Source organism: Lissotriton vulgaris, chromosome 5 (assembly GCF_964263255.1).
Source record: "Lissotriton vulgaris chromosome 5, aLisVul1.2, whole genome shotgun sequence".
NCBI classification, from domain to species: domain Eukaryota; kingdom Metazoa; phylum Chordata; class Amphibia; order Caudata; family Salamandridae; genus Lissotriton; species Lissotriton vulgaris.
The window spans coordinates 1,486,643,407-1,486,659,575 of NC_141693.1; the positions used below are offsets into that span (position 1 = coordinate 1,486,643,407).

The 16,169-nt window shown below is 45.9% G+C and overlaps 1 protein-coding gene across 1 annotated transcript in view; it reads left to right on the top strand.

Moving 5' to 3' along the window:
* The window catches only part of PIK3C2B (phosphatidylinositol-4-phosphate 3-kinase catalytic subunit type 2 beta), a 397,956-nt gene that overhangs the window by 311,116 nt on the left and 70,671 nt on the right, over positions 1-16,169 (top strand). Inside the window, exons 20-24 of the mRNA XM_086923460.1 lie at positions 1-108; positions 768-860; positions 3,237-3,366; positions 5,161-5,297; positions 7,064-7,233. Coding sequence (XP_086779586.1) covers positions 1-108; positions 768-860; positions 3,237-3,366; positions 5,161-5,297; positions 7,064-7,233 — 638 coding nt within the window. The remainder of the gene's footprint in view (positions 109-767; positions 861-3,236; positions 3,367-5,160; positions 5,298-7,063; positions 7,234-16,169) is intronic.

Below are 16,169 nucleotides of genomic sequence, written 5' to 3' on the forward strand. Positions count from 1 at the left end.
ACCATCCTCCGTGAAGGCCTGGATGATGTCAAGCAGTTCTTTGATGTCAATGGTTCCTGCCGTCTGCCTCTCAGCCCTAGCTTGTTGGTCAAAGGCATCATCCCTCGGGTGCGTAGAGTGGGGCACTAAGGAGGAAGCTTTGTCATATGGGACCATCCGCTAATATTATTTCCTGTAGAGGAGAAGCTTCAGGCTATCTAGTGACTGGAAAATTGGTGGCATGAAGCTAAGCCCCACCACCAACTTGAAACGTTATTTGAAATTTAAAAACAAGTTTTTTTTCTTCATGCAGTACATTTTATTATTACTATCTAAATATCTACGCTATTACTTGCATCCTCAAAGTTCCTGAAATTACTTCTCCAAACCCGTTAATAATGCTTTGTGTTTACACCTACCTGGTTTGTTTGTTCTGTTCACAACTGGTTGTTTGTTTCTTGCTTTTCCTACCGCCTTGTTTTGTCACCTTCAATGCTTGCTGTTTGTTAACCTCTCCATTGTTGACCCTATTTTATTTTGTCCCATTTTTTCCTTTCTCCCTTCACGTCTCTCTTGCCTCTTTCCTTTTCTCCTTCAGTCTTTTCTGACCTTTCTCTCTGACTATTTTTCCACTAAGATACTCTTTCTGGTGCCGTTTTCTTCCCTTGCTCCCTTCTGTCGATCACTCCCCACCATGCATGCTTCTGCTGCCTGCTGATCTCCCCACATCCTGCTCCACGTAAACGCTGTCCTGGAACCCCTGTAAATGTCCTCTTGTAACTTTTCAGGACTGTTCTTACTTTAACTCCAACGCGGTTCCTCTGAAGCTGTCCTTCCAGAATGTGGACCCCCTGGGGGAGAACATCCGTGTCATATTTAAGGTATGGGGGCTTTGCTGCAACAGCTCGTTCTCATGCCACCGTATGTGGACAATTTATAGCTCGGTCGGGTTTCGTAACTTTCTTGTGCTGAGCTTCCCCTCCGCCGTACAAAACATTTTCAAGTCGGGGCCCCCTCCAAAATGCTAGCATTGAGAATGAGGCAGAAAAGGGGCGAGGATGGGGGGTAGAAGGAGGTTACTAAAGCATTTCAGTAGTACCATTGATTTAGCCCATAACTCAATGCGGAAGTTATATTCGCTGAAATGCCTCAGGGGGAGAAGAAATGCTTAAAAAAAATGTACATTGCTGCTTCATTTTTTGCAGAAAAAATATAAAGATAAAATCTGAAAATAGGATGGTGCATAACAGTGCATACGCTGAAATTATTATTAGTGAACGATCAAGGCCTGTAACACAAGTTGTGATTTTTACTTTTGAATTATTTTTACACTTTCATAATGCAGTTAGGAAAACCGCGAGCGAACAATCAATTAAATTGCAGCAGTGACAGCATACAAAATCTGCCTACACTGAAAGGAAGGAAGGAGAGAGAATGGGGTAATAAGAGACATTTCAGTATCTCAGAAGTACCAAGAATAATACCTTACATAGTGCTTCATATTGAACTTTTGTCATTTCTATGCGCTGTACATAAATAACTGTTGGTACTATTACCTAGTACAGTGGTTCCTGTCCTCGTCACGATGGAGGCCTATGTTGAGTGTGCCAGTATTTAAACTCATAACAGTTCCCAACAGATGTCAATGGTGAGTGTTAACTCACCAGAACTTCCTTCCATACAGAATGGGAGCCTGTTGTCTGGTGCTGAGGTTCAAGAACAAAGGCTTAACAGAATGACATGAAAAAGTGCCTTACGCACAATGCAAAGAAGGCTTGCCCAGAGAAGATTGGCAATGGAACCACCAACCAGTAGATGTGGTGTGATGTCGCCTCGTTATAAGTATGTGCCATTTAGCGTTACATACAGCCTTTCCAAGCACGGCAAACAGCAGATGGAGTGGTGTGCCAAGGGTGCCGCGGCCCTAACAGAGGCAAGGAAAATGGGCATTCCATCACCCCCCCAGTTTGAAAGGCTAATGAACTATAATTGTTGTGCCTTTACAGTCTTTGAACCAGGGGGCACTGCACCTGTTACACCCTTTGTAGCTATGCCTCTGCACTGATCCTAAAAAAAGTATTTTTTTACTCTCACCTGTCTTAACTCTGAGGCAGCAAGTAGACTTCCCTTCTATTCCCTTATAAGCCTGATCGGTATGCACAACATACTGACCACCATTTCTAAGCAGAGTAATTCACATGCTAAAAAGAGCTCTGTGTCTGTACCACCCTCCCCTAGGCCATTGCTTTAAACTCCAAGTCTGTTGCCCCTTTGCCCCTCTGTAATTCTGTTGTAGATATGCTACAAAATGCCCATTATGTCTAAGCATTGTGAATAAGAGAGTTAAAAAAATCTGGTGCCTCGCTTCTCTCCTTATGCCATTGTTGAGAGCCGCCAGGAGTCCATATACTAAGCCATTTTGCATTCCTGTGCTGCAGCTAAGGATGCCACCTGGTCAGTACTTTACAGGCATTGCGGGTATATTCCTGCACCTGAGCCCATTGGCCTCCCCTAAGCCCTGCCCCGATACCCTACACTAGAAAGAACACCCCCATGTGTGAACTAAGACAGCCAGGAAATGCTTCAAACAATGACACGCTACAGTCTACAGGCTAATTGTACTGACCACAAAAGTGCACTACACCTCCTCCAGCCCCACCCCTGACAGTATGGCCCAAAAATGTGGAGGAAATTTGCGCCTCCTGGAGAGGACACCACCACCCCCCTGCGGACACAATCCCTAGTTTGAAGATCTCTGGTTGAGAGGATAGGGCAATTGTAACTCCAAATAACACTCTCCGGCACCTCTTGCCTGGCAGTAATTGGGATGTCCATTAATCTGGAGGAAGGAGGACTGGAATTATGAGCTCTATTTGGTACTGATAGAATATGCATCAGAAAGATTGATGGCTGTGTCCATTTTATTGGAATTCGCAACTGTGCTGTATTGCTCAGATCCTGAGCTGGGACCTTTTCTGATATGTTGTCATCTCAATTCATTTCATTCTTGAAATCTAGTCCACTCGAGGTTAGTGGTTACTCACCCCCCTCAGTTGGGCTCCATTGTGAAACATGTAACTTGGCAGTGGTCACAAATTCCTAGACAAAGAGCAAGTGTGCAGAATTTGTTAGAAATTGTGTATGCTCAGTAGAGATGGTGTAACGAACCGTAGAGATGTGCAGAGCCCTTTCCTGTTTGTAGACCCTGTGATTCGCAAAGTCATGGGGTTGCAACTTACCTCTCCGGTGTCTTGCAGTGCGGCGACGACCTCCGGCAGGACATGCTGACGCTTCAGATGATCCGCATCATGAACAAGATCTGGATCCAGGAGGGACTGGACATGAGGATGGTGATCTTCCGCTGCTTCTCGACTGGGCGTGGGAGAGGTGAGCCTCAGAGGATGTCAGTGGTGGGGTGGTTGGAGGGGATGGGCTTGAAGGGGGACGTTTCACCAGCACATTAGGAATAGCAGCATTTTTAAACGATTTTCATGCCGGTCTTCCCATTATAGTCCTACATTCCCTCTTTTTTTTTTAAGAACCCTTTACATTGTATTCAACTATTCTGTAAGCTCATTGAGCCATCTACAAACATGACATTTTCATTCCACCATCGGCAGATGGTCATTTTACAGGTTTGTTGCAAGTAAACCTATGTTTTCACTAGGAGGCCTCCTACTGAGTGCTAGGCATAAAATGCAGTATCGTAAAGTTGGCTAGTTTGCATTTTGTGGTCAACCTTTTATCTTTGTGCTCTCTTGCTCAAGTTCACCGACCCGCCCTAACGGTAAAAGACTCCCCTCCGCCTTTCATGAGGCGTCCTGGCCGTGCATTCTGCTCTCCTTGTATTGTTTCTCAGTGTTTTCGGGCCTCTCTCCTGCTTCTTCTCCTCTTGTGGCTCCATCCCAGGCCCTTGCAGCTGCCGCCTGTTCCTCCTTCTCTGGCATGAACCTGGGCCTCTTTCACTGTCTCTGCTGCGCTATCCTGGAAAACTCTGGATTCTGCTCCGTTCCTTCCTTAGTGTCTTGTTTCTCCTTACCCAATGCTGTTTTACTCCTGTGACCTAAATCTAATTACTTACTGTACCCGTTTGGCCAGTAGTTTGAGGTAATTCACCTCAAACTATTGCCTGTAAGACTTGAGCTGATGCTCAGGATCTTGGAGCAGGCCCATTGGCCAAAGGGCTTCAGCATTTGCATCTGGCATTCCTTAGGTGTTGTGCCACGGTAAAAGGCTCATAACTGTATAGAGATGACGGACCTGTAAGAACAGAATCAGAAAGGTGTGGGCTGCTCGGGGCTTCATTCTCCACCATTCGCCCATGCAGGGCCGTTTCTAGGTGTTTTGCCACCCTAGGCGAGAATTGAAAACTGTTGCCCCCTCCCTTTTTCTACCATCACTCTCTTCCCCTGTCATCCAGGCTAGAAGAATTAATGCATTAGATTTTCCCAAACTCGTGTTTTTTGCCGCCCTCCTCCTTTTGCTGCCCTAAACGGCAGCCTAGTCTTGCCTAATGGTAGAAAAGGCCCTGCGCCCATGATTGTCAGATTGCACGGAGTGCGAGCTCTGACCTTGCACGTTCTGTCATTCCCTCTTCCACAAACTGCTTGTATACACCCGGAGGTGGAAACGCATAGAAAGCTCTGCTTACATAAAATATATGACTGAAGGCAGACGTCACCTGTCAGTGTCCTAGCTGAATCTCGTGTCTCTTCTCATGAGTGTTAACCTTGTTGAATGATTGATAAGGCCACGTGATAGTAACAGGGGCACAAACACAATCATAGCTTCTCCAATATTTAAAGCTAGCGATGAAATTGAAAGGCACACAAATTGCTGATTAAATTAAATGCTTCCATGTGCGCAGGGGCAAACAGAAACACTGGCAACAAGACACAGCTGCTTGAGTATTTTATGTCTTTGGGTACCACACGACCAGTGTTCAGAAGTCCCCTACTAAGTGTGAAAGGGAGATCTAAAGAGCTGCTTAGATTGATTTCTAATGTGTACATTTAAGAACAAGTAATTGCTATAATTCTGACAGACTATCCTATGTAAATATTGGAACATAGTACATGTATGCCGCTTTCCAAGCATAACGCAGTGTAAAATCCACTATATTGATCCCCTTGCCTCTCTTTGTCTGTATCTTTCTGCACATGACCATGATGATCTTTGCAGGAATGGTTGAGATGATTCCGACTGCGGAGACACTGCGGAAGATCCAGGTGGAGCATGGAGTGACCGGATCTTTCAAGGATCGGCCCCTGGCTGATTGGCTGCAGAAGCACAACCCGTCGGAGGATGAATATGAAAAGGTAATGAAAGCCCAAGCGCGTGATCCTAGGGTATGAGCTTGTCATGGTTCAGCACAGACTTACGATGGTAGAACATAGGCTCAGGAAAGTAGAGAACAAGCGTATGATGGTTAGATGTAAATGACAACAAGTGCACTGCTATGTGATCGCAGGGCGTGGGCGTGCAACAGCATAACGTGGCCTGACGATAAAGCACGGGCCCTGATGGTAAAGCACAGGCATGGATGGTAAAGCACAGGCCCTGATGGTAAAGCACAGGCCCTGATGGTAAAGCACGGGCCCTGATGGTAAAGCACAGGCCCTGAGGGTAAAGCACAGACCCTGAGGGTAAAGCACAGACCCTGAGGGTAAAGCACGGGCCCTGGTGGTAAAGCACGGGCCCTGGTGGTAAAGCACGGGCCCTGGTGGTAAAGCACGGGCCCTGGTGGTAAAGCACGGGCCCTGGTGGTAAAGCACGGGCCCTGGTGGTAAAGCACGGGCCCTGATGGTAAAGCACAGCCACGGATGGTAAAGCACAGGCAGCACAGGCAGGGATGGTAAAGCACAGGCAGGGATGGTAAAGCACAGGCACGGGTGGTAAAGCACAGGCACGAGTGGTAAAGCACAAGTTCTGATGGTAGAGTACAGGCTTCTAACAGCACAGTATAGTAGGCTTATTGTAGTACACAGGCTAGTTCCATTAGCCAGGTATAGACTTTTGGTGATGGAGTACATGCTAGTAATGGTGGATTCTAAGACCTGGCTGCAGAGCACTGGGACTGAGGGCTGAGTGGGGGAACCATATGGCCCATCACAGGCTAAAGTCCGCTCCAGATGGAACAGCTCAACTTCTAAAGTTAAACATAAGACTACCGTCTTAGTACATATTTGTTATTTTAGTATGGTATATCTGATAGTTGCCTTTTGGGAAGGTTAATGGCCTTTTGGGAAGGTTAATGGCCAACAGTAAGTCGGAGTTGATTATGGTAACACGCCAATGGGAAAGGGTATAGGCCAAATTGTTTATTTTGAAAAGTTATGATAAATGCACAGTGGACCCGACATATAGATAGTGAAAAGGATATGTTAAAGTCAAGGCTTTCAAGGTTGGATCGTTAATTCTCTGTATTAAAGTCTACATATATGCACTTTGTTACAAGAAATGTCACAGATTGCAGTTGTAAGGAATGATTTTGTTGTTGGTTGAGGGCAGCTCCTTGATATGGGGCACCCTACAATACCACTGACCCTCTGAATCTGCTCACCTCAAATGTCTGTTTCACTCTACAGAGTTTTTAAGCGTAGGATGAGCACAGTGCTATCCACATCGAGCTATAGGGTGATCAAGCCTTTCACCAATTTTACAGCGAAGTCTTTGCACATAGGATTAGCAGGAGCCACTGCTCGTTCGACCTCCCTTCCCAGTACATTCTGTTCTTCTCTCTGTCACTTAGTCTCTTGCCTTACACTCTACTTCCTCTGTCATTTCTCTTCTACTCTCCACCTGCGTCATTCTCATTCCTTGTTTATCTCCATTCTCCTGGTTCTATCTCTCCCAATCTACTTTCTGTGTATCTAACTTTGTCTCTTATCCTCATTCATTGATCTCACAATCTCTCATCTTGCTTCTCTTCACATTGGTTCCTGTCTCTTTATTCCTCTACTGTTTTTACTGTTGCTCATTTCACCATCTGCACCCCCCACTCTGTTCCCGTCCCTTGGCCTCTCCTCTCGGTACCCCCTGCTTCACGCACCTTTAATCACCTTCCTCTCCCTGTCTCCCGCAGGCGGTGGAGAACTTCATCTACTCGTGCGCGGGATGCTGTGTGGCGACTTACGTGCTGGGAATCTGTGACCGGCACAACGACAACATCATGCTGAAGACCAGCGGCCACATGTTCCACATTGACTTTGGCAGGTTCTTGGGCCACGCTCAGATGTTTGGGAATATTAAGAGGTGAGAGCAAAGTGGCTAATGGGGAAAGCAGGGTCCTGTTCCGGTGGTGTGGAGGGGAGGGGAGGCCAGAGACCGTGCATACACCACTGGGTTGGGCAATCCACTTAAGGGATTCTGGGAATACTGGGCAAACTACTGTGGAATGTAGTGGAGTAGACTTTAACCCACAGTAGTTTTCACAGGAATGATTGGTGTGAAGCAGGGCTGCAATTCGATCCAAAATGGGGAGGTGGGGGGAACTAACTACTAGAAAAGTAGCGATGCAGCCATCCTAAGAGCTGAATCAAAATTACTTGTGGGGAATCCCTACACTCTTCTGGTACAATACCATAATGTGAGTGTCTTTTTTCTCAAATATATACAGCCAATAAAACATTTTTACGTGCACTGTCCAGTATTGTTAGTCTTGGCATAACAATGTTTACAGTAGATTCCGGGTTCTCCCGCAAGGAATTTTAGCGAGAATGCCTATTGTGACACATTAAGCCAATAGTTCTGGTAAGATGCAGAATTTCAGGTCTCCTCCACTGAGTCAGTCATTGGGGGAAGTATTCCATCATTGGAGCAAACAGGGGCTCATTTGTTGCAATTCTTGAGGTCCTCCTGTCTCTAAATAAGACTGGCAGACTAAAGGTTTGGTGGGAAGGATACACCATCACGTTTGCGGTAGAGCACCCTGCTACCAAACTCAAAACCAGGCCCTTAGTACATGAATCAACATTCTTACAGTCAAGGGGAAGAATGCCTCTTGTCCATGGTTTGTAACACACAGAATGTTGAATCTGTATTTCCATCATTCTAAATTGTACCCCAGAGTTTTAGCTGACAACCTAGTGTTCTTTTTCTTCAATATGCTTAGGCTCTCCCAAGGCCTTAAATGGCACCCACATTTGGAAAGATGTTGACTGTACAGGCGCTCAGGAAACACAGAAACTGAGGATGAAGTGTGATTATCCAATTTGCCACAACAACATAGAATTAATGCCAAAACTTGCAATATACCCATAAACCTTGGTAGCTGTTTAATATTAAATCGTACTACAGTATATAAAACTGTTTGGCAGCATTGCTTGTACTCTGCTTCAATTCATGTCAGTGGACATTTTACAGATGGCATAAGTGTACTTAAGGGGAATTTTTGTGTGAGGTTGGGTGGACTCGTGCATTCCCTGCAGGCATCTGTGTTTGCCAGTAAACAAAATAAGAGAGGTTAAAGTATCTTGTGAGCCACCTAGATGGAGCCAAACGACTCGTGGAGTTCGCACCCTATTTGGGTTTGAAAAGAAAGCCCTCACACACCGACCTGGTCAGTGTCATGCTTCATCATCGGGCCCCACCGAAGAGACCTAATGCCTCTTCGGTGTGCTGCGACGCCAGGAGACTGCGGAGCTGGTTGTGTGAAATGGGTGTGTTGTGAGGTTTAATTAAAGTTAAAAGTGTCTAAAGGGTATCTAAAAAATGTTTTATTAATAATCCCTAGGACACAGTAAAAGGTTCTATGTGTCTGAATTTCAGTGCCAAATGGTTATTGGTTAATGGTTAATTCAGATTTAAGTCAGTCAACATGTTTCAGCCTTAGGGGTGGTTTTAATTTACCGAGGCATTCGTCAGGACAAAGATAAACCCCGGCGGTATGGACTCTCTAATCGACCTGGGGGCGTGAAAGTGAAAAATTTATTAAAAAAATTGTGATAAAGTGCATAAAAGTGGAAGAGCGGGGTGCTCATTCCAAAAAATAAACTCCTAATTATGGAGTATATCAGCACTTTAAAGTATGGCGCTATCTGCACCATGGGTCTCAGGAGGGGTGTTGGAGTGTCCCTGGCACATCGCCCTCAGCACTCGCAGCCCGCTTGTACACCTAGTACTCCCTCTAACCGGACCCCGACGATCTGTGTTTGCCGCCATCTTAAAAAGTTCAAATTCCTGCAGGCCTGACCAGCTTTTTATCTTTCTGAAGTTAATACAATTAATACTGTTGATGTGGGTAACAATAAATATCTGTTATTCACATTTGATTTTATGAGGTGTAGGAGTCCTGGACTTAGACTGAGAAAATAATCAGTACTAGCCTAACAGAAGAAAGGATGGTAAATGCAAGAAACTGGCCACTAGCAAGAGTGATGGAGTTAAATCAAATCAGAAAAAGAATTGTAAAAGATTCTGGACAACTGCGAGCATTTGTAGTTTAAGGGAAAGAGCGAGCTGGCAGGCGTACTAGGTTCTGTTGTTGTTCAGCAAGCAGAGAAGTGAGAAAAACAGATAAACACAGCAATTCTAATGCCAAACAAATTCAGAGTTGGAGTACTAGCTCTTCTAAACATAAAAAGTATTGCAAGATAATAAATACCTGTTGCCTGGCATTTTCAATTTCAAGTAGTACCATTCCTGTCGGTTAAACCCATGTTAATCTCTAACCTTGGCCTTCTTTTTCATTGTCATCCTTTCTTGTACCTGGTTATCTTCTACATTGCTCGTTTTCTACCATCCCCCCTCTGTGCACTTTCTGTCTTCTAGACTTTTCAATCACTTATGCTTTTCTCTGTGGACATTCTCTTTCCCTGTTTCTTTGTTCAGTACTCATTAAATCTTCTCTTTTTCTATCTTTCACCTTCTTATCTGGCTAAGCCCCTATCTCTTTTTCTTTTTCCGCCTGTCTTTGTCTACATCTTAGCTGTAAATGTCTACCATTTCTTTGAGTATTCAGAGACCATGATGCGCGCTTGAAATTTGCACAAGCCCTGTGCCATGCACCATGCCTTCAACAGGTACAGTGCATTTAGGAGGTGGTGCAGACTGAACATTGCCAAATGTCATCAAGTACTAAAAGCTTCAAATCCAGGATATCTGGACTTACAACGTATGGTTGTGGGCTGTGGGAGGTGGTAATATTCATAGTCTTTGATGGCTCGATTTTGAGGTCCCTCACATATGTGAAGGTTCACACAGAGAACATCCTTGTCCTTATGCTTTAAAATCACTCATTTTGTCTTCTCTGAACAACCAGTGTTGATCTAGCTCAGTTGGGCTTCGGTTCCACTTTGGGTTGATTTAGTTAGGAAAGTTATTCAGTGATTCCTGTATACATTTGTTTGACATGCTGCTGCTTCATCTTTTCAGAAACCAACAAGCAATATTGAAGCTGATTTGTTCATATATCCGATGTGTAAATGTAGTGATGTTGCACTCGCACGATCGTGTAGGAATACAGCTGAAGCTGCACCTTCATCACCACAAGTGTTCATAAAGCACAACAGCACCCTGCTCACTACAGCTGTATGAATTTACCAGAACATCACCCTTCTCACTTTCGTTTCTCCAGCATGACTGACATTGCTTTGCATTCAAGCACACATTTTGATAAACTGGAATCCGTCCGATTCACAGTGCATTTCCAACAAAAACACTTTTAAAAAGGTTCTGCAAGTCTTACCACAATACCCTTATACTATGGTATCCTGGACAAAAGATCATTCTCCTCAGTTATTTGCTTTTTCTTTTGACCTTGGAAGGAGACAAATTGTCAAAGCCTACCCATATATAAGCATAATATGCCCAAGCAAGTCTTCTCAGTATAATCATTGGGCTCCTTAGCACCCACCTTGAGCAAAAATATGAGTGCATTAGCGTGGATTTTATGTTGGAACTGGCACATTTGCAGTCTGTGTCTTTGAAGCCATGAGTCATGGTTGGATTTTCACAGTGGTGGAGGATGCCCCCAGTACTAGGGGCATGGTCTCAGATGCGCGCAGACCTCAGTGACTTGAAGTTGAAATCAATATATATATATATTCAACTGATTTAGATGCAGTACGCAGTTATGGACTCAGCATGGGCTCGCTTGGTATCTTTCAGATCTTTCCCACCAGGGGATGGAACTGGGGGTGTTCTCAAAACTCCAGGAGGCCAAATCGAGACAGGTTCTGGTTTTCCCCTGGGTGACGCTGACCGATGTAGGCGTTTTCCCTGTACAGCATCTTGGTGACGTTGTGTCCTGCAGTGGCACAGCCAGGTCCTCATGCAACTAGGCTGTTCAGATCTTTCTGGACAGGCTCTTCTGTAGGATGTAGTCCAACAAACCCCTTGAACAACAGACCTAGTTCTTCTCCTTGAAAGGCTTCCAACTGGATTCTAGTTTCTTACTAAGTCCACAGTCCGGCAGGAGGGCAGTAGTCAGGGAGACTCTAACCTTCAATCATAGTTCCTCTCAAGTGTGCATACTCTTCCACACAACCTAATAATATGTCAATAAATGCTTAAGGGGCATGTACTAAAATGTTGATATGGAGCAGACCCTCTCCCCTAACCGAAGAGAACTGGCAAAAGACCTGTGCCCTTAGTAATAATCATGCGGTTACTACTACCATCCCACAAACCCCAGACAAAGAGTGATTTCTCAACTTTAGAGCTATGCTCTGTGGTCTAAATCCATGCAACATGGAGGTGCGTCAGTGCTCTTGACAGATTGTTGGCCTCACTGGGGGGGAAATAAAACAAAAACAGAGACCGTAACGGGAAAAACTATGAGGGAGCGGCAGCACACTATTAGCCATGTAAGGGACTTTTTGTATAGCATGGACTTTCCATCTTTAGAGGCTTTAACAAAACAAGAATATTTATCAATATTGTTCTCACCAAAAGACTAGGATGTGGCCTCTTCTGTTCCCTAATGGGCCCCTAAGGCCCAAGCACGAGTGATGTCAACCAATTTCGTATGGTGGCCTCATTGGCCTCGTACACACAGGTAAAAGTGGTGTCTTGATTTTCCTGAGACAGCATCTGCGGCTCCTGCATGGATCCAACAGATACCGGATTTCCTAAAGTTGCTGCTCCTCCACTCCGCTGTGTGCCACTGAGGATTATATAAGAAAAGTGTCTCTTGATTTTCAAGAGTCACACAATCTCCAGCCTTAGGTGGATCCCATAAACCCATATGTGAATCAGATCGCTAGAACCAATTGCATCAGAGCATCCCGCAGATGTTGACCGGGGGAGAGGAGGGCTAAAACCCTCTCAGCCCAATGGGTGCTGCACACGTGGTTTGAATACGGCATTACATGTGGACTGCTGTTTGGCGCATCTCTGCAAATCAACACCACCACTGATTCGTCGCATTTACAATGCAGCGCGCCATGGCGCACGGATGGGCAGATGTGTGTCGCATCCCCCGGCGTAAAGGCGGCGCATTGCTGGAGCCGCGTCGCAAGCGCAACGTGACTCCAGCAAGGCTCGGAGGCGCCCTATGCCTAACATGCTGCGTCACTCCTTACCCCTGCTTCAAGCAGGCGCAGGATTTTGACGCAGCATGGCCGTAAAAGTGACTCAGTAAAATCTTGTAGATTTCACTGCGTCACTTTTACGAGGCGTACCTGCGAGGGAACGCCCACCCTTCGCCGGAATGTCCACATGAAACCTGACATAGGTTTCATGTGGCGCAGGGCTTTAGAACGTGACGCATCTCCCTAGATGCGCCACGTTGTAAATACGGCGCAACATGGCGCATGGTTTATGCCGCCTCTGCGTCACAGACGCAGCGGCAGCGTAAATGTGCCGCAAGGGGCTTGTAAATCTGCCCTCAGGTGTTCTGAAGGTCGGAAGGGTAGGTTTGCGGCGCTGTGTAATTTTAGATTGAAAGGGCTGAGACAGAGGAGGCTTGAAGTAGGGCCTGTTCTATGTGAAACTTTGCACTTCAGTCAGAACGGATAACCTCATCTTTAGTGCACCCCTACTTATTGTGACTGTATTTTATCAAGGGAGATAGGCTCCCAGAGAATACCTATATCGCCAGGTGGTATTACACATTATTCTGACTTCCATACCTGGGACTTGGAGCATCAAGGTTTGCAAGTTTCTCTGTTACAAGGTGTGAAAACAAGTAATGTTGTTTTATTTGCTGCATGAAATCAAAATCCGCCATGTTGGAATTCGTGGAGAAACTCCTGCGAGTCTAAATTACTCCGGCTGTGGTAATGTTTGCACGCCTTGAAATCCTCATTTTGGTGCGCGTTCATGTTTTTATCCAAATGGAGACTCCGCGACTCTTGGAGTGAGGAGGATTGATACCGTGGGATTGTGGATCGCTTTCGAAATTAGACTGCGGTGTAGTATTTGACTTTGCCCTCTAGAGGGAGTCAGTTGTGTACTTTTAAGATGGAGTTTACGTTATTTCTCCGTGTTAGTTTGAAAGCCTGGTGTCTGCGGAACTTTTAGAGTCACTAATGTGGTTCCGGGGAGACCAGAAAAAAATCAGTTTCCGCGTCGAGCGATAAATCACTTATGCGATTCACCGACCTGAAGTCCGTTGTCGAAATGTCATTTTCCTGAAGTAGAGTTATTTGAAATTGACTGATTTGACAATTCGGTTAATGTATAGGGCATTGTAGGTGGACGTTTATTGGTGACACCTGCCTATTTAGCATAAGCGCCATTGGCTATAGCTGAGTCATAGGAAAAGGATTCCTGGCTACTGTTTTTTGCGGTTGGAGGCTAATTTAGGGGCTATCTGCAGATAATCTCGGGGAATTCAATTTCCGGACGGTTACTGCCATCTAGGGTTTTATTTTAGTGAGCTAAAGGTCGATGTGGAAGTTCGAAAATATATTATTGTACATGTTCCTGAGTGACCTCAGCACGACATTCATGAATTTCTTTTTTTTGTTTTTTTGAGACCATTTACATTGGCATATGTATGAAAACATGGTTAAGATGGTAAGATTGTCTCACTAGCACAGTTAGGATCATGAGGTATAAAGTATTTAAACACAATAACTTCTCGCTTGGTCCGACTCAGGCATCCCACTGTTTTCCATAGGTATCATCCCAGCATTGTCAGGCCAGTGAGCCCTACAACTTGCCATTAAATAATCCCCCGTTCCGGGAAATTGCAGAACATAGTAATGCCTCAAATGGTGTGGTCCCCACGTCCGTCTACCGCACTCCCGTCGGGACAATACCCTGCTCTTGTTGTGTGGAGGGATCCGTCTGCTGTGAGGCCAGGAAGGTTCTGAAAAGGCCCCAAATGTCTTTAGGAGGAGGGGACAGTGTTGGCGTATAGTTCACTCTTCATAGACCAGGACGCCAAGTTATGGATCTAACTCTTAATCTCGGGTGAGTGCCTGCTTCCCCAGTGTGAAGCGACTTCTCTTTTAGCCAACAATAGACAGATAGCGACAAAGCTGCAGATTTTCTGGGGACATTGGACTACATAACCTTGTGAGAAGTTTTCCTGGCATATGATGTCCACTATTCTACTTGGCACCTTGCACCAGTCCAAACGACCCTTATTGATGGTAGGTTGTAAAGTCAACCTTATAGAAAGCTATCCTAGTGGTAGCTGTGGAGAACAGCCTTCAGGCTGAGACTTAGGGGCAAGTTAAGCAAGTTTTACCGGTTGTAATCTCTTGAATGATCAAATGAAAGTACACCACACAAGGTATATATCAAATATATATGTATTTAATCTAAACACAACCCCTCTGGACTCTTTGAGGTCAGAGGAAAAAGTACACTACAAGGAACTTAATTAGCATACGATAAGTTGCACAGTATACGTTTTGCCCTAGGGGCCTCACAAACCATATACTAAAATAGTGGTATAAGAACCATATGAGGGATAGAAAGCAGGCCTAGGGCCTGTAGAACCGTTCGGGCGACCAGGAACCACCCAAGGTAGGGACGCAGGACGCCCACGGGGGACGCGTGCAGTGTCTAAACTCCATTGACTTTCTATGGAGAACGAACAAGTTACAATTTTATAGAATACGGGCACTTAGAAGTGAACTACGATGGAACCCTTTTAAGACCCACGGGAGCACTGGAGTACTCGTGTTACCACACCCAGGGAAGCCGGGTGCATAGGTGTCTTTTGGGGTCGAGTTTCGTCGTCGATTCCAATGGAGAGCTGCGAAGAAATGCTGCAGGCGACCAGAGGAAAAGTGTCCGGGTGGATCCAAGGGTGGATCGGAGATGTGTAGAACCTGAAAGCAGAGGGGACAGAGTCTGGGTCACTAGCCCGTGACCAGGATGGCGGGAAGAAGATGCCAGCCGATGTCGGGTGATTTCAGGTGAGAGAGGTGAAGCTTGACTCTTCAGCAACGAGGACCAGGAGGCGTCAACGACGACCAGGAGCTGGATTCGAGCTGGCCCACGAAGGATGTTGAGTGCTGCAGCGTCAGAATCCGGATTGGATCCAACAAGCCTTGGCAACAGCAACCCACGCAAGATGACAAGATTGGCTTCGGTTCAGACCAGCAAGGTCTGGGGGACTCCTCCTTTGAAGGGGAGTCATAGCATGTCTGGAGCAACCAGGAAAGCTCAAGGAATCAAAGATTAGCCTTCAAAGGGGTTTACTAGCCAACTGACTAGGAACCGCGGAGGCGCGTTGCGCTGAAATGCACCAAGCGAGCCCACAGAATACTTGTGGAGTTCAGGCCTCTGAGCTTCGTTGCAAAAGGAGCTTGGGGCAGGGGCTTCGGGAAGTAGGTGCAGTAGCAAAAATGCAGTATGTCCAGGAGTTCCGGTCCCACGTCTCTCATGTCAGCTACGGGTCTCCGCTTTGCTGGGATCTCGGGTCAGCCTCAGAAATGTCTGGAAGTCCGTGTCCTGTGTCGCAGATTCTTCGGGATCTGGTAGGAGCCTCGAAAATGCAGACCGGCTAAGATGCTGTTTGTGCCTGTTTGAACAGGGTGGTCACTCCTTCACCACAAGGGAGATTTCTTCCGTCTTCCAGTCGATATGGAATGTCGAAGGTCCAAGATATATGTTGCAGAGATTCGTCCAGGGTAATCTAAAGTCCTAGGGACTGGGCTCCTATTATTATAGTAAGTTTAGGGGTTGGACTAACTCTAGGGTCCCACCTATGTGAGGACCTGGGGAGTGGGTGGTTACACCCCTTCCCCTTTGTCCAGTTTCACGCCAGAGCTGGGGCAGCCGCCCCA